Raw genomic sequence first — 26956 nt, 5'->3', positions numbered from 1 at the left:
TTGTGCTTGGTTATTTTTAGGCAAATTGTTATTCAAGTCAAAGACATCATAATGCAGAGTGCTTTCTCAGTACCACCAAAAGATCAAGGTAAGATAAGCCATGCCAGGGAAACCGGTAATGGTGTGTGTCGTAAAGAGTTTGAATGAGTGTCTATGGATTCCTGGTTTATCAGACAACGTCCCCTTTACTGAGAGCAGGCCATCTCATTCCACATAAAACTCACAGACCCCAGCACCTCAGCTGGCAATTTAGCTGGCGCTAACAGATGTCAAATGAAGTGACAGAGTATTGGCTTTAATGAAGCAGAATGACACGTGTTCTAGTGAGAAGGATGTATACAGTATATATATTCATGCACACGTATGCACACACAACACACATGTAGAGAGAGGGAAGATGTTCGCTTATACATTTTTGACCTATTTCTTCCCACATACCCGTTTAACAAAAAGAAACATAAAAGAAACCGTTTTCCCTCCATATGAATTTTTAAAAAGAAAATCATGGTTTTCTTTTTTAGCAAGAGCTCCTGGACCTTTCAGGAAAGCAGTTTACAGGTGGAGATAGAGTCATTTCTGAATAAAGAATAGCTAAATTTTCCTCAGTATAAACGGCAAAGTCTGACCTTTAAGAGGAATTCAAGTCTTTCCCCAGCCTCTACTGATTCTCTTCCCTGCAGAAGGTTTGATATGTGTGTGAGAAAAATAATGCCTTTAAATGATTCAAAACTGGGCTTCCTTAGTGGAAGGTGTAACTGTTAGTGAAAGGAGGGCATTTGCTTTAAAGACCCCTGAACTGGAGAAAACACTCTTTGTTCGCTCTGCCAAAATGAAAGGTGGTGGCGTAACTGTGAAGAGCGTGGAGTCTGTCTGAAAGTCATTTCTGCCCCTGAAGTGCATAACCTTGGGTACATCACTTGACCTTAACGTTCGCATCTATAAATCTGTAAAATGAAGAAAGTAAGCCCTACGCTCTAGGTGATGTGGGGATTAAAGGAGGTAATACATGTAAATCACTCTGCACACTGCTCCCCGCGGAGCAGGCCCTTACGAGGTGACAGCGGCTCTTGCTCTCAGGGGTGCTTCTTAACTTGTGGGCCCTGTCCGCCTGCGGAGGCCCATGCTGGGAGATGGGCACGGCTGCCTCCTGCTGGGGATGGCTCGCAGCCTTCAAAGGCCACGCGTGATCCAGGGGCCCTCATGGGAAGTGAACGCAGAGCAGAGCCCCGGCTGGCTTCTCATCCAGGCCCGTGGCCAGAGGGAGAGTAAGAGCCCTTGAGAATCGCACACGTCCTAGCCTCAGACACTAGGGCAAGAGAGCGGACGGGGGTGACGGGGGGTGGGGAGAGCAGGCCCTCGCTGGAAATTAGAAGTGTGCATGCCCGTGAGCGTTTCGGTCTGTGTCCCTTGGAAGATTTCTGCGCTTGTAGCTGATCAGGGGTTTGGCAGCTCAGCGTCCGAGCTGGCATGACCTCCTTCCTCCGAGCAGGCGAGGAGAGGTGTGGCCGCTTAGAAGAGAGAGTGTTGGACTGAGCGTCAGGAAAGCTGGGTCCTGTCCCGGGCATAGCTCCCACCGGCTGTGGGCCGCCACGCGGGTTAGTTTGCCCCTAAGCCTGGGTTTCTTACTAGCGAAGCCAGGAGTCCTTGCCGTTCTTTCCCAGCTCTAGCAGGTTATGAGTCAGGGTGAGTAACTGAGCAACGAGCTGCTGGGTTTCTGGCTGACACAGGGAAGTAAAGCTTGTCTCCACTCACACCTCTTGCCTACTTTGCTCTCCTCAAGGTTTACTTTGTTTTGGTTTTGTGTCTACCTCTCTGAGCTGCTGTGTAAGCTTAGTTATTACCCCCATTGACTTGACCAAAGTATAAGATGCCCTCAGGCCTAGCGAGGAGGATTCAGCAGCTCTCGCAGATTATGCATCAGTCTTTCCTGGGACCAAAGGTGTGTGAGCCCCAAACCCAGAATCTGACAGAGAAAGAGATACAATAACTAAAAGATCTCAGTTAATCGAGGGCCTCAGTGTAATAGTCACTCTACCTACAACTTGACATCCGTTGTTTTATTTAATGCTCACGATGTTCAATATAATCTTTATTTCTGTGATTCAGGGAGATAAGATTTTTTCTTACCAAGGTCACCAACCAGTTCAGTGACTGAGCTAAGATTTGAACCTAGATCCATCAAAATCCAAGACTGTTTGTCCCCTGTGTCATACTGTAAATTTATAAAGAAGATCTCTAATCTATTTTTAGATCATCCCCCTTTTTTTTCTCTGATGAAACATTGTGCTTAATTAAATCTATGAATGCTTAAAGCTATTTCAATCCAAAGTAAGCAGAAATTAGAATTTGTATCATGGGAAATTATATTGGTAAGGAAAATTATGAGGCCTAAGAATTGCCCAGTTATTCATTAATTTACTCATTTATCAAATGCTTTCTGTGTGTCCTGGATTACTATTAATATTTTTTAACAAAGAAAAATGCCAGATTTTTAAATTATGATTTTGTTTTCATTTCTTTCATCAAATATAATCACTAATGGGACATGAGAAGTTTGCTGATCACATGTCATTCATTAATTAAATGCTGAGTGATTTATGTAATGAACTATTGATGGCTGTCTATAAATTACAGTACTTTCAGATTTCAGACTTGTAAGGACACGCGCGCACACACAGGCGCACACATGCACATTATACATGTTAATGTATGAAATTCAGGTAGGACATCACAGCAGAGTTGTGGAGCTTAAAAAAATCCATGGCATCATGTATGACACTATCTTCTAACAAAATTTCATACGGTGCAAGCAGATTTAATGATCACCAAGACAGTACTTACCAGGAGCTATGCCAGATGCTATGAGGGATCCAGAGATAAATCAGACAGAAGCCTGCGCTCTTACAAAACACAAAATCCTAGTAGAACAGCAGACATGTGTGTAATTAACCAGAATAGAGCATGACAAATGCTGTATTAGACCTGAGTGTGACGTACTTGGAGAACAGTTGGTTGAGCCAGAAGTTTGAGGCCGGTCAGGAAACACGACAGGAGGTAGCGTTTGCTCAGGATGTGAGCACAAGTGTAGAAGTCAGTCAGGTGGGGTTTAGGGGTCACAGGATGTGGATTAAAGCTAGGAAAGAACTAGAGGAAACTAATTAGAAATTCCAGTGCCTTCTATTTAAATGTTTCCTAATTTTGGATAAAGAAGTTAACATTGTAACATCACTCAGATAATTTGTACTATATTAAAAGCTTTCCATTATAATAGGGTCGTTATTATCCCTTTCTGTGTAAAAGTATTACTTATAGAATCTCCAGAAGTTCATCAGACTTATTTTGTTACAATTTTCTATCTTCTCGTGCATTCAGGATTTGGAGATAGGATTTATGGTTTTCCCATACTTTCTTTTTTTGTTTGGTATTTTCAAATGATAAGCTAATAAAAATTTAAGGACATGTATTTTGTGTTGAAAAACAGCAAATTGTAGCAAGTGATAAACCATGTTTTGGAAAAAAAAAAAAAGGCATGAAAACAACATGATAAGGCCAACTACAGTCATAACTTCCACTTTAAATTTGTTGAAGGAAAGAAAACCACCACAGTGATTGAAAATGCAAAAGCATTGATTTACTTGCCAGATGAGGAAACACACAAGTGAGCAGCCTTGCCAAATGGTTCTGTTAGAGGGACAGTTTACGTTTGTTATGTGCCAGGAAGAAGTTGACTGTAGTTGTGCCAGTTAAGGATTGAAGTGAGCACCTTGGAGAGGGCAGGGTGAGTGTCAAGTCCCCACACAGTTAATTAATACAAGTCCCACTGTTCATTGGTCAGAAAAGAGTCTTAGGTCCAGGGAGGGTCTGTTTTGCTGGAGCCATTCAAAACCCTTAGATACTCGCCAGCTTCGCAATTCAGTTTTGCCATTTCCTAGGCAAGTCTGCTGTGAGTAGAAAGGTCTTAGAGGTCTTCTAACACTTTTCTCGGCTCTGTCATAACATTTGTATAGTTAAAACATAGTTATCAAATTGTGAGTGCTATTTTTATTCAGTGAGAGTAAGAATAAATGGCGCTGAGAAAATGGCAGATGCTTTGAGGCATCTTACTTCTTTTGGGTAAGAAGTAGTGGGTCTTAATGACCCCCTTCAGAAACACTGCAGTTAGCTAAACACGCTCTGTACCATGCCTACTAATTTTCAAAACCTGTGCATTATTTAACTGTGAAGCCAATAGCCATTACTGTCTTTCATGTGAATTCAGATTTGGAGCTGTGGAAAAACAAAAAACAAAAAAAAACCTAGATTTTCTGATTCAGTGAAATACTTTAAAAATAATCATGGCACAGCCTAAAAATATATTCTTATGTCTTATAGACGTAAAAAGCTGTACTTAACGTCTTGCAGAAATAAACATTTTCGGTATTAGTGAATACAGAATTTTTGAACTAAAGGAACACTTGGGCTAGGTAGTTAATAATGTTCTAATTGGGGCTTCCCTGGTGGCGCAGTGGTTGAGAATCCACCTGCCAATGCAGGGGACATGGCTTCGAGCCCTGGTCTGGGAAGATCCCACATGCCGCGGAGCAACTAGGCCCGTGAGCCACAACTACTGAGCCTGTGCGTCTGGAGCCTGTGCTCCGCAACAAGAGAGGCTGTGATAGTGAGAGGCCCACACACCGCGATGAAGAGTGGCCCCCACTTGCCGCAACTAGAGAAAGCCCTCGCGCAGAAATGAAGACCCAACACAGCCATAAATAAATAAATAAATAAATAAATAAATAAATAAATAAATAAATAAAATAATGTTCTTTTTTTTAAGTTTAGGAAAATGATCTTACTTATTTTAGACTCTTAGTATCAGTTGGGTTCTTTATGTAAACTTCTTAATGAATTTTCTGTCTTTGGCGGGCTTCAAAGCATCCTGGCATGTAGTGGTTTCTCAAATACATATTAAATTTTGTTAAAAGTGCTTTAAACTCTCAAACATTTTTTTAAAAAATCATATTGCTCAGATGCTATGAAAAGATTTTAATCTTTGTTTTTTATGAAACACCAAGCTGAAGTTGTCAAGTCTATGTGTTCACTTAACAAATATTTATTGCCTTTGGAGGGGCAATGAGCAAGGAGCAAAGGGGGAAAAAGGAAAACCAAACTAAGCTCTACTCTCTTATAGCTCAGTTTCAATGAATAAAACTGGGCTGTCTATCCAAGCAGGAGTTGACCTTTTATGAGGATTCAGCCTAAGAATGGCTTATTGTCTTGTTATCTAACTAAAGTTTCACCCTTCGAACATGGTATTGGAGATGTTTCCTAAGCTCCTTTCCTGTCTTTTGTCCTCCGCTCCCCTCTCAGTCTGGGGAAAGAACACCAAGCTAAGAGCTGGACAGCTGAGCTCTGGTTATTCTTCTGCCCTTCTTTCTAGGCTCTGTGATCTTGGCTAAATCTGTGAGCCTCAGTCCTTTCATCTTTCAAATGGGGATGTTAATTTTGGCCTGACACAGTCCAATGAGATAAGGTACTGTTGGTTCTCGTCATTTGCAGCCATCGCATTCTGTAAAGTCACCACAAACACTGAATTAGCTAATACTGCACCGTGGCTCCTACGGGAAATGCAGGGTTAGGTTTCCTGTGCGCCTCTGGTCATTTTCATCAGCTGTGAACACAAACCCTGGCTTTATGTGCGTTTCCGTTTAAAGACACCTCACTGAATGTATCTCGTCGATTCCTTGACATGAATTGGCCTCACAGACGCAGCATTATAACTCATGCCTGAACAAAGCTTATTGAACACACGTATTTTTTTCCATGAGGTACATCAGACTCTTCTAATGCTTAGGAACACTGCACAGCATATCAGCACTATGCTCGAGGGCTGTTTTAAACAGTGAAATCACTAACAAAATGGAAAAAAAAATGTTTAATGTGGTGCTAAATAGACTGCAAAAAGGACACTTGTTTACAGTATGGAAGCAGAAACAAGGCAGAGCATCAACTACTGCTAGGAACGTGACGCACACTTTTTGCCTGTGCATGTCTACACATGACCACGACAGTGCCACCAGTATGGATTTGGGGGTTGCAAATAAACTTTAGCAAGCAGGTGAATGCACAAATATAGAATCTGCAAGTGAGGCTCAACCATGTATGAATGACTTTGTAAACTCTTAGAGCACAATATAAATCTCAGAGTCAGTTACAGAATAAAAGTTCTTTTGGAAGGCAGATGTAATAACTTTGTGTAAAGTTGATATGATCAGTGTCAAGTTAATCAAGTAATAAGTATATTATTTGAAAGTGACCACAAGTTCTTAGCTCAGTAAAGCTACAAAGACAACTCTTGCTGTGAACTCTGGCTCTTCAGGGCTCACATTTAATACACAGTAGCAAGGAGAAGCACTGTACTTTGATGCTTTGCACTTAGTGGTTAAGGTGGCTTTGTGACCTCATTAAAGGGGGGGGGGTGGCATTCCCTATGTTTTACCAAAATATTATGTTTCTAAATATGTGACATTCATATGGAAACATTTTGATCTTAACTATTGGTGTAAGTGCTGTTCTTGGCCTTTTGGTACCATTTTATATTGCAGACCAAGTACAAATTGACATTTTCAAGCTGGTTTTGGTTAACTCCTTAATGTTGGAAATTGGAACTTTCCAGTGTAATAACCTCTGCAAAATACTGCTGTATTAGTATGTTATGCTGTCGACAGAAGTACAAATGGAAAACACACACATACCTATAGAAATTTCCTTGTAGAATAAAATGGAAATGACTTGGGTGGCCTAAACCTTATCAGGTAGACCTCATATTGGGAGTTATTCTCCTATTTGAGATAAAATACTAGAGTCTGGAATATTCTTTTTAGTAAATTCGGTTTATGAGTATCTCTGTCGTTTGAAATAGCCAATTTCCACTGCTTAAAAAGCAGGCTACCCACCAGATCATCTCCTCTGGCCTGTATCAGTGTCACTGTAGCCACTCGGCAGCAGAGTCTCTCAGAAATTCCAATTAACCATGTAAATGTATTTCATAGCATCACATCTCACTTTGTCAGAACCCCTGCTGCCTTTCTATCATTAACATAAATGCAGGTGCAAACAGCATTTATGTACTTTGATAGGAAGCAGTTGGAGACATCTCACCGTGGGACCCAACATTTTCAGATTGTATACATCTGTTCAGATAATGTATGCGGCCCCAGCGACATGAACACAAGGATGGGGAACATCTGCCCCCGAGACCATTTGCCATATAGCAGGTGCTTACATCTTTATTTATGCAGATAGTTGGTGTGATAAGCTGAGTGGGGATAAAGGAAAGAATTTCGACAGCGGTATTTAGATGTTATGCAAACCAGAAGTATAGGCTAGGCATTTTATGTTTGTAAAAGTCTACTACTAATAGGAATAGAAATTTGTAAGTCTAGTCATGCTTTGAATGAACATGTTGTTCTTGTCTTTAAATTAATTGGCACCAAAACCCTAAAAACATTTACAGAAATTCCGACATCCAACTTATATTAGAAATAGCAACTTATTATTTTGGTTTTGATAAAGTAACTTTAAATGATTTTGAATGCATTTTGCTAAAAGTTCTGAAAGAAAAACAGTGCTCTGTTTTTTTCAAAGATTATAATACTACTAAGAGAATCTTGTGATGATATTTCTTAAAATTGGAGAAAAATTACAAATGTCATTAGTTTAAATATAAGATGTTCCATGAATATAAATTGAGTAAAATAAATTTCAAAGCATTAATATTTATAATATTTTTGTCAAAAAATTTTTTTATTTAAGCTGTATTCTAACATTTCCAACTAGTGATATTTAATTATAATTTATATTTTTATTAGGATAAATTACCTTTAAACACTTTATTTTCACAACTCTGTCTCATGAATCTGCCATATTATATTCTCACAAGGGAAAAGCGTGAAGGAAACAAAAACTTACCAACTAAAAGCAAGACATTTCCAGATTTTATTTTCTATTCTCATTCACATATACAACAAAAAAAATCAGAATCTTGAAAGAACTTGAACTAGATTTCATATAGTCAGCAGTTCTCAAACATTTTAGTTTCAGGCGCCTTTACACTCTTAAAAACTATTGAGGACTCAAAGAATATTTGTTTATGTCAATAGTGTCAAATGGGATTTACCATATTTGAGATTATAAACTGAAAAGCTATGTATTTGTGAATTCATTTCAAAATAACAGTAATCTCACTACAGCTTAACATAAATAACATATTTTGTGTAATTGGCTATATTTTCCAAAGCAAAAATATTAGTGAGAAGACTAGCATTGATTTATGTTTTTTGCAAATCTTTATAAAGTCTGGCTTCACTGAAAATGGTAGGAGTCTCCTATCTGGTCCTGCATTCAGTATGTTGTGATATATTGTTTATGTTGAAGTATTTGAAGAAAATCCAGCTTTACAGTAACTGGAAAGGGAGGGAGTATTTTAATAGCCTTTTCAGATAATTGTGGATAATTTTCTTTGCTACTACACCAAAATGTGTCAGATAACTATACCTGAGTTTAAAGGAGTCAGGTAACAGCTTAAAGTTTAGTTGTAATGTGAAATTTGAAACCATGTCAGTGTACTTCTTGTATTCTGTTACATTTTGGTCCATCGTGCAATGTGTATTAGAAAACAGTTCACTGAGTTATGCAGATCTTCTATATATGTCATTTTATACAATATTTTAAAAATCATATTTGTTAAAATAACCCGCAGTCTCACCTGAAAAATCACTAAGTATAGGGAAGCTTCAGTCTCCTGGTGATGGATTCAAGTTTTCCAAAATTCTAATGCTGCTCGAAAGAATGATTTTTATCATTGGCCATGGATACTGCCACATGGTTTTTCTTGTAATGACAAGCTTCGTTCATTCAGTTCTGAGAAAATGTCCGCGAGGTACCCAGGTCTGAATATGTTCTCTCAACATATGTCTATCAGATGTTCTTTCAAGTCGAGATGGTTATTCCATGAAGAGCAGCTAGTTCAGCTTCAGACCATCACGTGAGCACTGTTCCTCGTGGCCACCGTCATGCCTCAGTGAGCAGCGGAAGTGCTCTGGGGGGGATGAACTGTGTCATCGTACAGAATTTTTAAAAGGCCTGTAAGGATCAAGGTTTAAGAAAACTGAAAGTTCATCCTGCTTTTTTGTTCTACTGAGGGAGTATGGTGGCAAAGGATAGGGCTGCTTGGACAGTTTGCTGTCACTGCCTGAGTTCACTTTTACCCAGTTACCTCCTTTGCTCCATCAATGCAACAGGTGCAGAGGCCAACAGGGTAGAAAAGGCAAGTGACATCTTATTACAAGTATGAAAAGAGAGTGCGGGGACCCTCCCCAGGTTGGCAGACCATACTTTGAGAAACCATGTTCTAGTCTAATCCTCCCTTGGTAAAAAGAGAAAATTAAGGCCAGGAAAGACGATGAACTCGCGCAGGCTCACTCCAGCAGTAAGTGAAAGGACCAAAGCCAGGCCTCTGTTCTCCTTCTTGCATGGAATGCAGCTCGTCTTGTTTCCCCCGAGGAGCTTCCCCCTCACCACCCAAAAAAGGAAATTTCTCAGATGCTCTGTCCAGTTGACTAAAGGGGCGGGACTTACCACATGAGGAATTTAGAAATTCTTTCAGCATTTTCAGACTTTTTCATTCAGTCCTAATGTTCTTCATTGACCTCAGTTTTGGAAGCAAGTGCAATAGGATTTGAAAAAAATCTGGGAAATTTATATTATAACTGAAATTATAAAAGACCTTAGTAATGATTTTTGTCCTGTCATTTTTGCTCATCATAAAAAACCTCTTTAAGTCGGTACCTAAAAGTGTTATTAAATTGATTGTGTAATTGATGCTTTAAAAAAGTTACATTTTGACATAAGCCTGGAGGGTTTGTTCATCAGAAGCTCTGTAAAAGGCCACCATGGAGTTTGGGATTAAAATACACACACTACTATATATAAAACAGATAACCAACAAGGACCTACTGTATAGCACAGGGAACTCTACTCAATATCTTGTAATAACCTATAATGGAAAAGAATCTAAAAGAGAATAGATATACATGTATACATATAACTGAATCACTTTGCTGTACACCTGAAACTAACATAACATTGTAAATAAACTGTATTTCAATAAAAATTTAAAAAAAGAAGAAGAAGAAGAAGGCCACCATGGAAGAAGACTGGCTTTTAAGCACTAGGGCATTGTGAAGGGACTCCCTCTGTGTTAATTTCCTTAAAATCTTAAATTTCCTGTAAGCCTCCAGTAACCCATGCTGTAGACTCCTGTTAGAAAAAGGAAGCGCACGCTCTCTCTCCTGATGGTCACACTCTGATTGGAAAAGGTTAGTCAAAAGGATCTTTATTTTCCCAGCATAGAGATGGATGGTGTGGCACTCACAGCTGCTGGAGGAGACCGACAATATAAACAGAGTCATCGCCAAACCCCTTCCTTAAGTTCAGTGTGTTGGAACGGAAGGAGAGCAGCTTTGGGGCCAGAGTGGGTTCAAACCCCTCTCTCACCTACCAGCTTGTGACCTCGCCAGGAACATTCAGGTCCTGCATCTGCGGCCCAGAGACGTTACTCTCGAGAGCGGGTGGACGATGAAGTGAGACCAGAGCTTAAGCACCGAATCTGACTCTTGACGGAGGGACATTTCAGTCCTTCACAAGGGGGTTTAAGGGTTTAGGGTGAGGAAGGATAGAGTTAATAATTAGAAACGGGGAGCATATACTCTACCTATGGTAAATTTTCTCACAAAGAAAAGAAAGGAGATAGGGCAGTAGCTTGAAGAGGAGAGAAAGCCCAAGGATTACTTATGGTTGTTGGTTTTGTTCGTATAGTTTCTTGTCCAGCAAAAGCACAGAAGCAAGACAATACAGCTGAGAGCTATCAGGTCACTCATTTAGTGAATAACATATTGTGTGATGGCCACGTACCAGACAGGGACTAGGGACTGAGGTCCTGGCAGTGAACAAAGCCAGCCCCTGCTTTCTTGGAGCTTACATTCTAGTGGGAGGAGACAGGTGATATAATCTCATTATAAACATAAGTGCTGTGAAGGACAATTAAAGAAAAGAGTTGAGCGCCTTGGGCGGAGCACTGCATTCAGGTGGGATGGTCGGGAAGGCCACCTGAATGCCGGGGCTCGCTGATGGTGTAGGAGCCTGGAGGCAGCAGAGGGGCCTGGAGACAAGAGTGGGTGCAGCACAGCATTGGGAAACCCCATTTCCTGATTCTGAGATACACATCTTCTCACCTTTAGTGTTTCAGGACTCGGGGCATATGGTGTATATTTAGAGCAATAGGGCCTCGCCCTCCTGACCCCCACCCCAGGAAAAAGTAACCATATTTGTGTTGTATAATTAAAGAGGAGAGTTTAGAAGTAGGAAGCAGGGGCAGTGACCTCTCTCTTCTGCACGAGGTGTCAGTCACTTGAAGCTGCTATAACAAAGTACCATGGACCGAGTGGCTTCCAAACAATAGAAATTTATGTCTCAAGTTCTAGAGGCTGAAAGCCCAAGATCAGGTGCCAGCGTGGTCAGGTTCTGGTGAGAGCCCTCTTCTGGGTGGCAGGCTGCCATCTTCTCAGTGTACCCTCCTGTAGCAGAGAGAGAGGAAGAGAAGTCTCTGGGGTCCCTCTTATAAGGGCACCAATCCCACTCATGAGGGCTCCACCCTCGTGACCTAATTAACTCCTAATACCATTACACTGGAGGTTATCATTTCAATATGTGAATTTGGGGGTGGGGAGGGAAGGCACAAATACTCAGTTCATTGCAAGGTCAGTGCCAAAAATCACTGACAAGAGCAAGAGCCATGGGGGAAGGGTAGGGTGGGGCAGAGGGGCGGGGCCTCAGACGAGCAGTGGGCGTAACCTGGGCTGGTCCCAGGGAGGGACTGAAGGGAGTCTGCTAGGACAAGAAACTGGCTGTGGAATCAGTCTGCAGTCTCAGACTGGAAACCTGACATTTATGATGTTGTCCTGTGTTCACAGTGGTTGGATTTCTCCAGCACCAGGCAGCAGGCAGTGGGAGTGGAAAGCACGGGGGAAGTAGGGGAACCAGGCGGGGTAAGCACTGTGGAAAGACACACAGCATGCTGGGAGTATCCAGGGATGATCAGGCAGGAAGCCAACTCCAGGACCAGGAGTATTTACCTAAGCACACACACCTATGAACGTGCAGCGCCTCGGGGAAAAGAGAACTCAGGTGGACTGTGTCATCACTCCATCCCCCCAGAGAAAATGGGGAGTTAACTCTTACACGTTCCTAACCTGCGGACGAGAGTAAATGTTTCCTTCAGCCAGGTCTGTAGTTGTCATCCAAAGAACAATCAAGATATTGATGGAGGAGAAGCCGGGCAGAATTCAAAAGGAAAGGAGTCCAGATTGGTCCCACAGCTTTCACACTCCGAGGCCTTCGTGGTTTTGTACCTCAGAATCTGTACAGTATATGAGGGTTAGCTCACGGAGGGCCAGACTGGTCAGCTCCATGGGAATAACTACCATAAACCCAGGACCTCGGTGCCAGCAGTGCCTGGTGCTTCCTTTTCTTTCTCTTTGTTTTCTTCCAAGTGTCAGTATCATAGATGGTCTCTCTGTGTTAAGGTAAGATGTACCTTGATTGAAGAAATGAGGAACAGTAAAGATTTAGCAAGCAGGAGTTTTAGGGAATAATTATCCACATAACAAAGAAATACGTGGTGCTGTACATTTGTACTTACAAATCATGAACTATTTGACATAAAAGCTGAGGTATAGAAAGACTTGCAGCAAAAAAAAAAAAAATGTCCTAAATCAGTGTGAGTTGAAGATAAATCAGAAGTGAAGATAAAACATCTGTAAAACTCTACCATAAAGCAGTGGAACCGTTATTTCATTTTTTAAAATGCAGTTTGCACATTCTTTAAAAATGTCTGTTCTATATATATATATACAGCAAATCTACTTTTGAAATTATGGTATAAAAATAAGAGTACCTTTGTGATTCCAGTCCCTTGCTTTTAACTATCCTGCTGTTGAAACATTGTGATCTTTACCACTTTAGTTTCATAATCATGGTATTTTGACCAAAAGCAAGAACTTTCTGCACTGTCCTAGTTTAGTTGTTCCAACTGACTGCATGTTCTGATGTTGAAACCTTGTCTTTCTGTTCATCCCACTAAGGAAAAGGTTTTCTTCACCAACTGTCATCCCAGATATGTAACTGTTCCAACTGATACTGAAATATAAGGTGTAAACAGAAGGGGTCCATTTTTAACTCGGTGGTGGAAGATTTCTTGCCCTGAGACGTTTATGTAGCTCACTAAAGCCCTTTTGCAGGAGGTGTTTCCCTGCTCACCAGTCCTGTTGAGAAACAGCTGACTCAGAAGAAGTCAGAATCTCCTGGAAAGACAGCATGCACAGGTATTTTTTATATGGGAGTTAGAGCGTCAAACGAAGTGATTTGCTGCTTTCACCTTGATGCGGTTCAGTTAGCAAGGCCTTCTCAGTTTCAGTTGTGTGACTCAACTGAACATTCACAATCCTAGCAATATTAACAGCAAAAAGAATAACAAGAGGATGGGCTTAATAAAGCATCCCTCTGTCTTGCTTTGCGTTCCTCATAGATCATTAGCTCTTAGTTAAATTCTGGTGCTACTCAGTCATTCTTAGATTTGGGTAAAGATACCAAGTTGACTGCTTTGTAATAGTGAATAAAGTCTTGCTCATATTACAGGGTTTTTTTGGGTTTTTTTTTTTTTTTTTTTTTTTTTTTTTGCCAAAAAGATAAGTAACTTCATCTTTCTCAATGCATTAAAAATAAGAATATTTCATAGTTTTCAACTGTTTTTCATCAGAAGCACTTGAAATTAAAAATAGTTCCTCCCAGAAATGAGGACTGATACAGGGGGCTTAATTAAAGTGAAGGAGAAATTCACTGAAATTGAGCATTATTAAAATGTATTTTAAATGTAGTGCTTTTTAAATTTTCATTTGGGACATTAATTATATGACCCAAAAAGAATAATTAGCTACTTGAATTTAACAAAAACCACATTGTGTAATTTTTTTTTCTTTTATTGCCATTAATGTTTTAGGTAACCAGCTTTTAAATTTGTTCGTAAAGAATGCTTGTTTCCCCGTGCTTCATGACATATTCACGTATCTAATTTGTTCAATTTTATGGGCTACAGACCCTCTTTGGATGCCAGACTTTTCTTTCTATAAACAAGCTATCTTAAACTTACTTCTTAATGATTCCCCACACCACCCCCCCACCCCCGGGCAGCATACTGAAATCTACAAGTGCTGTCAAAGTTCTGGTTGCCCTGCCCCACCCTCTGAGAGTCCCCGTATTTTCTCTTCCGAATTGAGAAACCCCGTGGCCACTGCTCTCACCGTCCTCCTGAGATGTGGCCAGAGTCGCTAGTCCCACTCTAGACCCCGTCCCTCCCAGGACCCCTGAGACCTGGGCTTACCCCCATCCCCTGAAGGGCCACTAAGGGAGTTTTGTCCCCTGCTAAGCTGGAGAACAACAGCAGTTAGCATCAGTACTCAATATAAACAAGAGCAGAGGAGGGTGTCCCCAGAAAACAGCTCTTTACAATGCACATATGTTCACTCCTATTCACTAGAACTGTTCATCTGATTAGCACTTTGTCAACTGGATGCAAAAATTGGGGGGCGGGGCAGGGAAAAGAGAGCCTGATAGGCTGGATCAGATGTAATAGGTGAGCTGCCAGAGAGAGGCCAGAGAGAAGTGCTTTACAGGTTTATGGGGTGCATCATTCACAAGTAATAGTTATTTCTTCCCGCTTTCCTTGATTTACCTCTCAAAAAAGAAATACCCGTTTAAGGGTTCAGGGCTGCTGCCATATGATTCACGGTCAAGATTTGTGCGTTTTTTCCTCCCACCAAAAATAAATGTCAGGAGCTTCATACTTCTTGGCAAGAGAAGGTAGGAAACTGCTGAGAATCTGACATGTGGTAAGCACTACCCTGGCACGTTTAATGGGTACTTTCTTCATTTAATCCTGACAGTGACCAGACACTATTATGCCCATTTCATAAATGGGAACATTCAGACTGAGAGAGTAACTCTCCCAAACCACGGGACAGAGACAGGAGTTGAACCCACATCTGTCTGAACCCCCAAACCCATGATCTTATCACTAGAGACTGTGATGGTGACTGTCACCACGCGTAATAGCTTCCAGGCAGCAGGTAGAGCTGGGAAGAGAGCCTTTGGAGTCACGTGGGCCAAGGCTTGAGTTCCAGCCTGTTACCCACTGGCTGCAAAATCTTTGTCTGTAAAATGCACGTAACAGTAATTCCTAACTCGGCGCATTGTGGGGATTAAAGGAGATAATGCATGCGAAGTATTTTGCACAGTACCTGACACATAAATTGGGAATATGCTTGCTTCCTTTGTACAGTGTCAGATTTCCTGAACTTGGGCTCCTAGTAGAATGACTCCAGGTGGGCTGAGCGCTGTAGACGTGTGGACTAGAGTGATGCTTGGCATCCCGAGTCCTTGGAAACAAAGCACCCATGTGCCTGCGTTGCCAGCACGCCCTGCAGTGCCACCTCTCCCGCCAGCGCTCAGTACCGCCCTGTAGACGGCGCCGCGGAGCCGGGACACGCGGGGGAACGGGTGGGCGACGGCTCCACGTGTTTGTAGGTTTTTCAGCAAAATTAAGTTGAGCTCCCTTGTGTTCTGAGGCACTTCTTTCATCTCAGATTTCTCCGGGGTTTTACCATGCTTGTTTTAACCAGAGACCATCCTGGGAAACAGTTTGAACCCCAACTGGAACTTATTATTGGAAAGCCAAGTGGGAGGGAGAACAGGGATGCCAACCAATGAAACTGAAGATCGGGTTTTTCAGTTTAATAAAATTAAAACCTAAACAAGCCCTAAAAGTTTTGGCTCTTTTGTGGCCAAGACTTGGCAACACTTTCGCTCTGAGCCTGGAGCCAGGGGCTGCGTCAAGAGCAGGGGCCCTCTCTCTCCACCTGCTCTCCGCTCCGGCTTAGCCGCGGGCCCTCGGGTCCCCACAGATGGAATGAGGGGGAACCGTGCCCGAACCAGCCAAGGGTCGGGTGGGAAGAACTTTGTTCAGAAGCAGCACCGCGGGCCTCGGTTCTGCCGGTGGAAATCAGGAAGTGAGCTGCTTGCAGCTCTTGGACAGTCGCCTGCCCCGTGTTCCTGTCTCTTAACACTGTGTGCGGGGCCACGTTGTGGAGCAGTCTGATGGGGCTGGCTCAGATGAGGGCGCGTGGTTCCACTGGGCCCTCGGCTTCCCTCCGCTGCCCGTCAGGGCAGCCGACACGCACCAGCCCCGTGCTCTGGAGGAGATGGAGGAGGACGCACACGGTGCTTTCTCCAGGCAGATACCTGGCCGCCTTTCTGGATTTGTCAGAACCCTGTGCATGGGAAGTGGGAAACTCAGCTTTGAATATCCGCTTTTACCTTCAGGTGACTATTACCTTTTCATCACTCCTCTAATAAGTGGGCTGTTGGAAAGAATCATTTAATGGTAATTGAAGTTTGGAGATATGACAAGCCATTGCTATTTCAAACTTTCTTTTTTCTTCTCCTTAAAATTCAGAGATAATATTATATTTTGGAGCTAATTAGGGCAATTTTGTAAAGAATTTTCCCCCTTTTGAGGGGAGGATGAAGGAGAGGAAGGGAGGTCATTGCTTCACATTGGAACGGGACGGACCTGGGTTGTGTGGATTTTGGCATGTAATTAACTTCCTCAAGCCTCTTTTTGCCTCATCTGTAAAAGGGGACAATAATGTTTATTTGCAGAGTTTGCATAAGGATTCAATTAAGAGACCAGCACAGATTCTAGACCATAATAAGGACTCATTACCTCCTTGTTTTCCTTTAATCCACAGTTAGATCAAATTCTCACCAACTGTAAATGTCACTCTTCAAAATAATTGTTTAATATGCTTAACATGTTAAAAACAGTCCACATTTAAAATCCTAATACTAAGTATTTGCATTGTAGAACTGTGCAAAAATTAATTTTACTGAGTGAGCCTTTTATGTTTTCAGTTAATAAAAGTCCATGTTTAGTGCCTGAGAGTCCTGTGGGTCTCTCTAACTGTGTTATGGGTAATTCCGCAGGATTTCCAGAAATGATGAATGTCAGTGGAAATTTCGACTTACCATTTAGTGCACAGTTCTATGAAATCTGTGATTTAGTAGGTGACGTGGTTTAGATCACACCATCTGGGAGAGGCCTTGTAAATGTGTCGTGGAATAAACCACTGTTGAAGCTACATGGCCAAGAAACACTTCCCACGATCAGACATCGCAGTGTTTTAAAAAACTTAACGGCATTTGCAGTTTCTCTAAACACTCCTATTGTTCAAACCTCTTTAAAAAGAAAAAAAAAGAAAAACCCTGTAGTTATTATAGCATAACTGACCTTTATTGCAAAGTGCCTTGTTCCATTTTAAAGAGCCAAATGTTGGGAGGAACAGTTCTCAGGACTTCGGTTGTCCTTCGGAGGTAATGAGCTCTCATGCTTCCCAGGGCTGAACCTTGGTGGGTAGTGATGCACTGCCTGTCAGACGATTCGATTACTTCCCTTATCATTAGCAATTCTTATCATTAAGTAGGCAAGGAAAGTAAAAACCCGAGAGGCTCTCAAGGTGTCATCTGGACACAGTCATTTACGTACGGACGCACAACTTACCCATCACAAATATCCTCACGGATACCCCTTTGCAAAACGGATCCAAAAGGGAAACTTTCATTTTCCTTTTATTCGTTCAGAAAATATTTGTAAGTACCTCTTGTGTGCCAGGCCCAGAGAGCATTCAGTGGGAGATACGCATTCATCTCATCCCGACCTGTACTTCCCCCAGTGGCTCCACCCCGAAGGCCACACTAAGACCAGTTTCTTTGGTTTCCTTTGAGAGATATTCTGTGTATATACAGGAATAGATTTGTGTGTGTTTCTCACTGCTTTTTTTTTAAATCCAAGTGATAGCATACGGTAAACCTCACATCTTGGAGAGTATTCCGTATCAGTCTAACTCATTCTTCTTTTCCACTGCGGCATGGTATTCCATTGTGTGGTTGGATGAGTATTGTATTAGTACCCTGTTGCTGGACGTCTTAGTAATTCCTAGGGGTTTTTTTCCTTCTGTTTTTGTGGCCTCGCCATCTTTCTCCTGCCTTGCTTTTCTTCTGATGCGTCGTTTCATTCCCTATCACTGCACCATTAATGATTCTGGGAGGTGGGACTCAGCACCACCTTCGTGAAGACCCCACCCTTGTATGTAATTCCCAACAGATCCGGGCAGGCATGAGTAAGTTAGTTCACTGTGCAAGGCCTCATCTTTTCACCCCCCAGATTTCTCGCGATTAGCTTGTGATTAGTGATCATGAAGCCAGTTGATACACTTTTCTACGCCAGCACCCACTTCTCTGAATCGCAGGGAACTTGAGGAGGGTGATTCTGTGTGGCAGGCCCCGTACCTCTCGCCAGGGCTCTGTGGTCTCAGGCCGCCAGGCTGCTCACCGATCAGCGTCCTCTGTTGCCGGGACAGCTGGTTACCCTAAAGAGCTTCCTGCGCTGCTGGACCACGGCCGGCCTCCTTTTCTTCTGCCTGCCATTGCTCTTCCTGTGCGATTTCATTTCCACTGTGGTGGAGGAACTCTTGAAGATCCGCTGAAGCACATCCACTTTACACGTGTCATAATCAGCTCCCTCCCTCCCCTTTGCAATGGCTCAATAAAGATAGTTGGTTTCATTGCTGGAAACCTTAACTGTCAGAAGGTTGCTTTCTTACACTTGGTCATAAAACCTAGGAAGCCCCTTCCCAGCTGAGGTCTTCAGGGACTTTGACGTGGCCTTGACAACCGGCTGTTGCTTCAGCTGCATCTTCTATTCTGTGTTATTTCTGCTCCCCTTCGTGCTGACCTTGCCATTCTCTGCCTCGGAGGGTTGGTTTTCTGTTTCTAGCTGTTCCTCCTCTCTTCACTCTAATCCCCTTCTTTTTCCCTCCTCGCATGTCTGTTTTCTTTAAAGCGATGTCTTCTCCAGAGCTTGCTCGTTTCTGTCACTGTTTGTGGGGTTCGCATCCCAACAGCATTGCTTACTGTCTCTCTTGTTAGTTTCTCAGGTGGCTCGTCCATTGGCCTCACCTCTCCCCTTTATCTTAAAAGGTTTTGTTGTTGTTTGGTTTGGTTTTTCATTTGTTTGTTTGTTTTTAAATCATGGTGCAAACCCATTTCCTCATGCTGGCAGTGGGCAAATTTCCAAAAGTAATTTGGCATTGTTCAAGTTTGCTTTTAAGTTATGATCTTTTTTTTTTTTTTTTGCTTTCAGCCACTGGTCACTTTATCACAAATACCACTTACAAATTCAGCAAATAATTATCAGATTTCTGAGCTGATGCCTAACCCTGTTCCAGGCCCTGAAGAGGCAGATAAACTCCCCTCCCTCGAGGAATTCACTCCAGTTGCGGGGGGCTGCGGACCATAATGAAGTCCATGAGCATGTGTGCGGGAGAAAATTAAAACAGGAAGGGGGGGCAGGGAGCTCAGAATGGGGTACAGGTTACTGAGGCGCTCGGGGAAGAGTTCATCACGAAGGGGCCGTTTGAACAAAACTTGAAGGGAATGCTGCAGCAAGTACCGGGGTCACCTAGGGAAGCAGTCAGGGCGGTGAGAGCGCAGGCGAGGACCAGCCACGGGGTGGGGGTGGGGGGCGGGGGGCGTGCCTGGAGGCAGTGCGGGTCAGAGCGCTCCCAGGAGCCGAGGGCACCAGGCCCTGGAGGCCCCTGCGAGCCGACTGCACAGACTTGAGCAGACAAGTGACGTGTCTTGTGCTGCGATGCATTTTTGTCACATACTATTTCAAGAGGACTTGCGACTAATTAAGGCCAGCATAGCCTTTCTTCCAGCTCTTCTCGCTATAAATATTGTGTGCTCGATCACTTAGGAGTATGGCCTAGACAGAAATCACCCAGTTTCTTCTTTTTTCCCTCCCTCACCCCTGATAGGTTGTGTAGATGCAAAGACCATTGTGATTGTTAGTGGAATTATTTAATAAGCCTTGTCCCTAGGCAACCAAAAGCTTTCAATAATTTTAAGCTCTCTGCAAACTTTTACCAGTTCTGATTTAGTATATTTATCAATATTTACAACTTACGTCAGTACTTCTTCCAAAAAGATGAGATGAGGCTTAACATGAAAGATGTTTAAATTTGAAGGCTGTGAAAATAGAAGTAAAAAATGAATTAAATTATGCAGGAAGATGAAGCAAATGTAGCATATCAACTTGGGTGACTGTTGTGAGGTGACCGACCAGTCAGTTTACCCATGAACTTCATGGTAGCAAAGCCAAAAAGGAAAACAACAGATTACATAATTATCCTTGTCTGATTTCCCCAGACTGTAACATGAGTCTTTTTCCTTCTTCCTCTAATGTAAGCTACCAAAATAAGTTGGTCAGTCAGTATATATTTCAACCTTATTCCTACTGTGCTATTTTACTTGCAGAGTGTCATTTTTGCTGAAAAAAATCAATTTTCTGCTAAAATTGCCAGTTCACTAACTGTAGACATGAAAATCAAGGTTGATTTTTTTTTTAATGTTTATTTGTCTGCTTTACCAGATTGCCAGCTACCTAAGGCAGAAATTGTATCCATTCATCTTTATATCCTTGGTGGCCCCTAAAGAAATAGTTCTTCAGTCCTCTTCCTATGACTCCAAAATCTAACAGGCTCTGAAAACAGCAAATGTTATCAAATGTTGGGTACCAAAACTCATTCAGAGGCAAAGCCTGAACTGAAATAGGATACTTCAAAACTCTTCATTTTTTTTCCCCCTTGTGAATACTCATGTTTTACTACAGAAGTGGTACTAGGTTTAACTAGGGGTATTCTGCAGACTCTGCTGGGTGTTATGTAACATCTGGTGTGAGCATCTTACTACTTTTCTAAAATTTGAAAGGGTAAATTCCAAAATACATCTGGCCACAGTGGTTTCAGAAGAGGAATCATGGGTCTGCCATATCCAATGTCTAGAACAGTGTAGGTACCTGGTAAACACGAGTTGAAGTGAAGCTTGACTAATATGAGGTACTTAGAAATGGGAAGCTCTTCTGCAGCCAGGCCGTACGGAGCTTGAGGCCTCAGGGGATAAAAATCAATGAATCAGCCCTTAGAAGCATCGAAATGTTTCCTTAATTGTTCCTCAGAGCAGTAATCACTGCTCTTCTGTCAGCCTAATAAATCTCAGGAATATGAAGTGTTAGTCTGTCACTTAAAATTGTTCCTCTTGGTGCCCTGGAAGGGGCTTTTTGTGTGATTCATGTATTTTTTATGTTGTCTCTGTATCTTATCACTGTGTATCTTTTTGTTTTCCTTCCAACATGTTTGTAAGGTGTCACGTCAGCTTTTTTAATACTGGTGATGTAATTGCAAAAGCACACAAACAGTTTGGAAGGTGTGAGAAGAAATCCACAAGTCACACGGGAAAACAGCCACCAAGCCAGTATTCAGGCTGGAATTCATCCACTGTGCAGAACCAATTGTGCTGCCAGTGGGTCAAACTGTGTATCCTGAAATTGAGTGAAAAAGAAGTTTGATACAAGAAACATTTGTTTCGTACCAAAGATACAGTGGGAAATAGCAAGGCAGATCCAATACGGGCTTCATGCTCACAGAGCTTAATAGGGAATGCAAGACATTTATATGAAAGAAATAGAGTACACGGCAGAACATGCCAGAGGGCGTGCAGCCCGGGAGCTCGGGGGAGGGGTGGGGTCGCCCTGGCGGAATTAGGCCAGTGGAGAGGAAGGACTTGTGGAATACAAGGAGGGGGCAGCCCCAGCTCTCAGGAAGCTCTGTGTTTAGTCGTAGAGATGCATAAACAGATAAATTACCGTGGAATGTGGTGAATGTTATCACTGGGGCCGTGGAACCATGGAGGACAGTCATCGGTCCCTGGGAAGGTGGGCAGGAGCTGACCTTCAGGCTGGGTCTTGAGGAACACGGGGTTTGCCCCCAAGGGCAGGGCTGGCTCTAGGGATGCTTCCAGGCAGAGGGAATGGTAAGATGCTTATGTGACACCAGCGTGACCTTTTATACTGCATTGTCCTTGCAGGTGAATCAAACAGCCCTCCTGGAACGATTCAGGGTGGGAAGGGTCTGCAGGGTAAGAGTCAGTTTAGAACCATCGCTCCAAAACTTGCGCCCCAAGTCCTGGCGCCCAGAATGCTCCCGGGCCCGGCGCCCTCCCTCTCTGACCACGCGCATCCAGGCCCGTCCCTCGGCTCGAAGGCCCTGGGGATGCCCCCCCAGAATTATGCGCTGATGCAGGTGGCCGGCCAGGAAGGGACCTTCTCTCTCGTCGCTCTGCCACACGTCGCCTCGGCTCAGCCACTCCAGAAACCCAGACTGCCTCTGCCCAAGAACCTGAAGGTGCCCATCCCCCGGTACCAACGCCCAGGACATAGCAAAGGAGCCAGAAAGAAACCGGGGTTCAGCTCCTCCGACAGGGGCTGTAGCCAAGCTCCCGCCCAAACCCAAGCGGCCCCTGCCCTGCCTGAGCATCCCGAGGCCCCGCACAAGCCCAGCCCACCCAAGCCGGCGCTGGCACCCGGCCAGGCCCAGGCCTCGCTGACCAATGGGGGTGGCCATGGAGACCCTGGGCCTCCAGGGACCAGCGACCACGGAGGTCGGGACCCTCCCGCCGCCCCAGCGCTGTCCACACCGGAGGAGCCCTCTGCCGAGCGGGGCCTCCCGAAGAGTTCAGGGAGAGCAGGCGTTGCAGGCAAGAAGCCCTCCAGGAAGCCTGCTGTTTCCAGGGGAGAACTTAGAGAACAGGTCGACCTTGCCAGAGCCGCGAGCCATTTGTCGCCAGGCGTTACTGGAAACGCGCTTCAGGTGGTCTCTTCCATCCCCGGAGGTAAGGTGCCCATCCTGCCCTACTCAAGAACGAGGGCATCGCAAGTTTACAAAGGCGGAGCAGCTGTGAACCTTGCGGATGTTTCTCTCCCTGGGCTCGGGGCAGCCGGTGATAAGACCTCCTCCGTCCCGGAAGGCTTCTGTTCGGCCCCCCAGGTGGCCGACAGGGGACCTGCCCCACAGGCGTCGAGGCAGAGCCCCTGCGACAGGGCCTACTGTCCGGCCACCAAAGCCGACCTCAACCACAAAACAAAACCGAACGGCGGGGCAGCCAAGAGAAGAGGAAGAAAACGGAAAGTCCCGGATGAACTTCTGACATTTCAGGGTAAAAGGAGGAAATGTGTCATTAATAAGTGTAAAGATGGCAAAGAAAGAGCCAAAGCCGATCCCCAAGAATCCAAGGACCAAAAACCTGGGGCTGTGAAAAAGTACCGTAGCATCATGCCCAAACCTGTCCTGGTCCTCCCGGCCCTGGCTCCCCTGGCCTCGCCCGCGGCCACGTTACAGCCCCCCGCGCCCGGCAGCCGGGGGCACGCGTCGTTCAATCACTCCCTCGCCCCCAAGCATCCGGGCGGCAGGCCGGGCGAAGGCCCCTCCCCGAAGCCCAGCTCGGCCTTCAGAAATGGGTTCTCCGGCCTCAAGAAGCCTTGGCACGGATGCCACGTGTGCGAGCACACCTTGCAGCCCAAGCAGCACCTCCGCGAGCACGCCAGCACGCACGCCGACAGCCGGCCCTACAGCTGCCGCCTCTGCCGCAAAGCCTACATGCGGCTGGGCAGCCTGAGCGCACACGTGCGGCTGCATCACGGCGACTCCCGGCCCAGGAGGCTCGTGTGCTGCGAATTCTGCGCGAAGGTGTTCGGCCACGTCAGAGTCTACTTCGGCCACCTGAAAGAGGCGCACGGGGTGGCCGTCAGCACCGAGCCGCAGCCGCAGCCGCAGCCGGGGGACCTGCTGAGGACCAGGAAGCAGACTGCCCGAGGGATGGAGGGACCGGTGGACAGGTGAGTGGGGGGTGCTTCGGATTTGAGGTCAGGGCCAGGCTCCACATGCAGCAAGGTGGGTTTGGAAGAGCCTCCCCAGGTCAAGATCTCACAAGGTAGCTGCCACCTCTTCCCCGTTCTGTGAAGAGTGGCCGCATTCCTCTCTGGTCTCTGATCGTTAGTGATTTTTGATGACTCCGCCTTCTACGAGCCAGGACACAGAGGTCCCTTTGAGGGATGCTGGGGACAGTTGGGCAAGAGATGAATTTTGCATCTGAAATATGAAAGTAACTTAGTGTCTGTAGTTCTGGTGCTTTGGACAAGTACTCTCCAAACTCTTGGCCACAGGATGTATACCCAAAGAGCACCATTGGGCCCAGAATACGGCGTGACAGGCGGCGGGGACTCAGCGCAGCTCTGCTGCACGGACCCGCCCCCAGCTGCAGGCCTGACGCTCAGCGCTTGCCCTGCTTCCCCGTCAGGCCGGGTTAACAGTCTCCTGTGTCCTTGTCTGTGCAGCGCTGCTTCCCAGCACCGTAAACGAACCAGCTGAGTCATTTGAAAGCCTGCCAGGCAGGCCTGAGAGTTGTGAGTAAGCCAGGGAAGCGCCCTCGGTCTGTCCACCTTGCTCTAGGTGATGGGGGGGAGGTTGCATTGAAGTGAATACTTGTCAGCGCCGTGAAAGTTAAACATTTTCCAGCACTTTAGATCCTCGGCCCCTCACCATTCCCAGCTGTCCTAATGGTTCTAAATCCTTTCTGTTCAATTTCAGCTTGGTCTGTCATATTCATTAAAACTAAGTTACGCCTGTCCTGTTTCCTCCCGGCTTTTCTGGGGTTTCTCTGCATCTCTTTAGGCATTTCTGACCCTTTTCCGATAAAGGTACGTAGCAGCCTCCCCAAAGAAACCTCACTTCTTAATTGTTGAACGGAGCCCATGCTGAGTTTTAGCGAAGTTGTCCAGACTGCACTGCGTGCTCAGGGAAAGGGAGGGCCCTGGGGGGGGGGCGGGGGGGACAGTCGCCTCAGCTGGACCCAGCGGGCTCCTGCCGCGCTTCGTTTGGGACCTCCCGCTCTCCTGGTGCGCACACCTGTTGCCATGGTAGCCAAAGAACAGGTGGCTCCCGGGGGAGCCTCTTTCCGAAGTGGACCCTGCCGGCGTGGGAAGCGTGAGGCCCCAGGCAGGACTGACCTTGGCCTTCACCGTGGCCTCTGCCCCCCCCCACGCGCTCTCTGCTTGCCCCTCCTTCGGCCCCTCCTCGGTGCGTGTGTCTTAGATCCCGGAAGGCCAGGAACTGTAAGGAGAAGTTACGGTTGTGTTCTTCCATGAGAGCTGATACAGACTCTTTCCCCCCTTTCCAGGGAGACCAAGTCCAGCCTGGAAGAAGACCTCCTACTGAACCAGGCTGACGAGGTCAAATTCCAGATCAGATGTGGCCGCTGCCAGATCACTGCCCAGTCTTTTGCTGAAATCAAGTTCCACCTGCTTTACGTTCATGGAGAGGAGATCCAGGGCCAGTTGCAAGAGGAGATCTCACCCTCCCTGGGAAGCAGGGGCGCTCAGGGAGAACTGGTTCCACAGGCTGCTCCTTTCTGGAAACATCCTGAGAGAAGAAAGCAGCTTAAGCACCGTCCCTTGGACGGGGAACTCTGTGCAGTCCCCAGATTGAAAAAGCAGCTCTACCTCCGTCATCAGAATGATGTGGAGATACTTGCGAAACATGAAGGCGCCCAGCCAGGATCCAGTGAGCCCGGAGGACACCCCCAGGTCCCCGAGGGCCCCGGCCCCGACGCTGCCCTCTCCCCGCCCCGGCCTGGCTTTAACTGCGTCCTTTGTGCACAGACGCTGGGGAGGAGGGAAGAACTGCTCCTGCACTGGGAAGAGCAGCACAAGTGCGAGGACCCGCCGACTCTCTGGACGCTTCTCGGCGCGCTCTCCAGCCAGGGCGCCGTCCAGCGTTCCGGCGAAAGCGGAAAGTGAGAGAGACCGGAAAATGAGACGGCGAGCCGAGGGGGAAGGGGAGGCGCTCTCTCCGCTTCCTCTGTTCTGTGGAGGTGCTTTACGACAGAAATCAAGCAAGTTAGGGTCAGCATTAGTGAGCAGAAGTGATTTCTGTACATACTTTTATTCTTTTATGAAATATATATGTACATATGCCCTTGATGCATATTTTTCTAACATAATGCAGTTTTATTTTAAAATTCTATGTCCTGTTAGTATCTGAGACTTTATTTCAGATTCAATAAAAAGATAAATTTGCAGATTGAAATGTAGAGTATTATAGGCTATTCTTCAAGTACAGTTTTTAGTAAAAACACGTGTGTTTGAGTTATTTCCTGTCTGTGTGCGTGTATGTGTCCTTTTGTTCACATGTTTTCTGTTTAAGTAGGTCGACAAATGTGATAAATGTCCAGGTGACAAAATCATTTCAGGCTCAACCCTGGCATATTGTTGATCTGTATCAGGTTCTCTAGTTTATTTGAATATGCCATAGAGCAGCGTGTTAAATAAGGTTCTCGTCTGTCATAATTGAAAGTCCGTGTTTTCAGGACTTTGATTTTTTTTAATTCATTTTCTTAAATGTATGTTCTGTTGAAGCTTAGATGCTAAGTCTTATACCTGTACTGCTCCCTGTCAAAGTAATCAACCATTTCTTAGTACTTCAGCTAATAGAAAAACCACTTTTTTGTTAAAAAGTTATTTTCAAAAAGTCTTTTGAACCAGAAAATTTACAACCTGGAGAGTGAACTGGGTAGTTCAGCCCAGATGTCAGGTGTCTCAGCGGCCTTTCCTCTTCCCCAGTAACTTCAGAGGGCTGTCACTGGCTGATCAATTTTAGATGCAACTGTGCCTTTCAAGCCCGGGTCCTCTTTGAAAGTCAGGAGTAAATGATTGCCTGTTAAATTCTTGGGAAATTACCTCGAATCAGAAATGTTGCCATTTGAAGTTTCTGGCCATCCTGGCTGCAAAATCGTTTTCTCGGAATGGGGGAGTCTGAACACTTGAATCCTGGGCTTCGGTTGAAAGCGCCGCGCA

General features: G+C 44.9%; 1 protein-coding gene across 23 annotated transcripts in view; it reads left to right on the top strand.

Moving 5' to 3' along the window:
* Positions 1-26233, top strand: part of ZNF438 (zinc finger protein 438) — a 169232-nt gene extending 142999 nt beyond the window's left edge. For 21 of the 23 annotated variants that reach the window (XM_057542870.1, XM_057542883.1, XM_057542877.1 and 18 more), the window contains 4 exons: positions 21-88; positions 13338-13421; positions 22135-23941; positions 25282-26233. In XM_057542870.1, coding sequence (XP_057398853.1) covers positions 52-88; positions 13338-13421; positions 22135-23941; positions 25282-25900 — 2547 coding nt within the window. In that variant the 5' untranslated portion in view covers positions 21-51 and the 3' untranslated portion in view covers positions 25901-26233. The remainder of the gene's footprint in view (positions 1-20; positions 89-13337; positions 13422-22134; positions 23942-25281) is intronic. The other 2 variants (XM_057542885.1, XM_057542884.1) reach the window with 1 other exon arrangement.
* The last annotated feature ends 723 nt before the right edge of the window (positions 26234-26956 follow it).

Source organism: Balaenoptera acutorostrata, chromosome 3 (genome assembly GCF_949987535.1).
Source record: "Balaenoptera acutorostrata chromosome 3, mBalAcu1.1, whole genome shotgun sequence".
NCBI lineage: Eukaryota > Metazoa > Chordata > Mammalia > Artiodactyla > Balaenopteridae > Balaenoptera > Balaenoptera acutorostrata.
The sequence above is the reverse complement of the archived record's forward strand: the minus strand, read 5'-3'. Positions and strand labels throughout refer to the sequence as shown.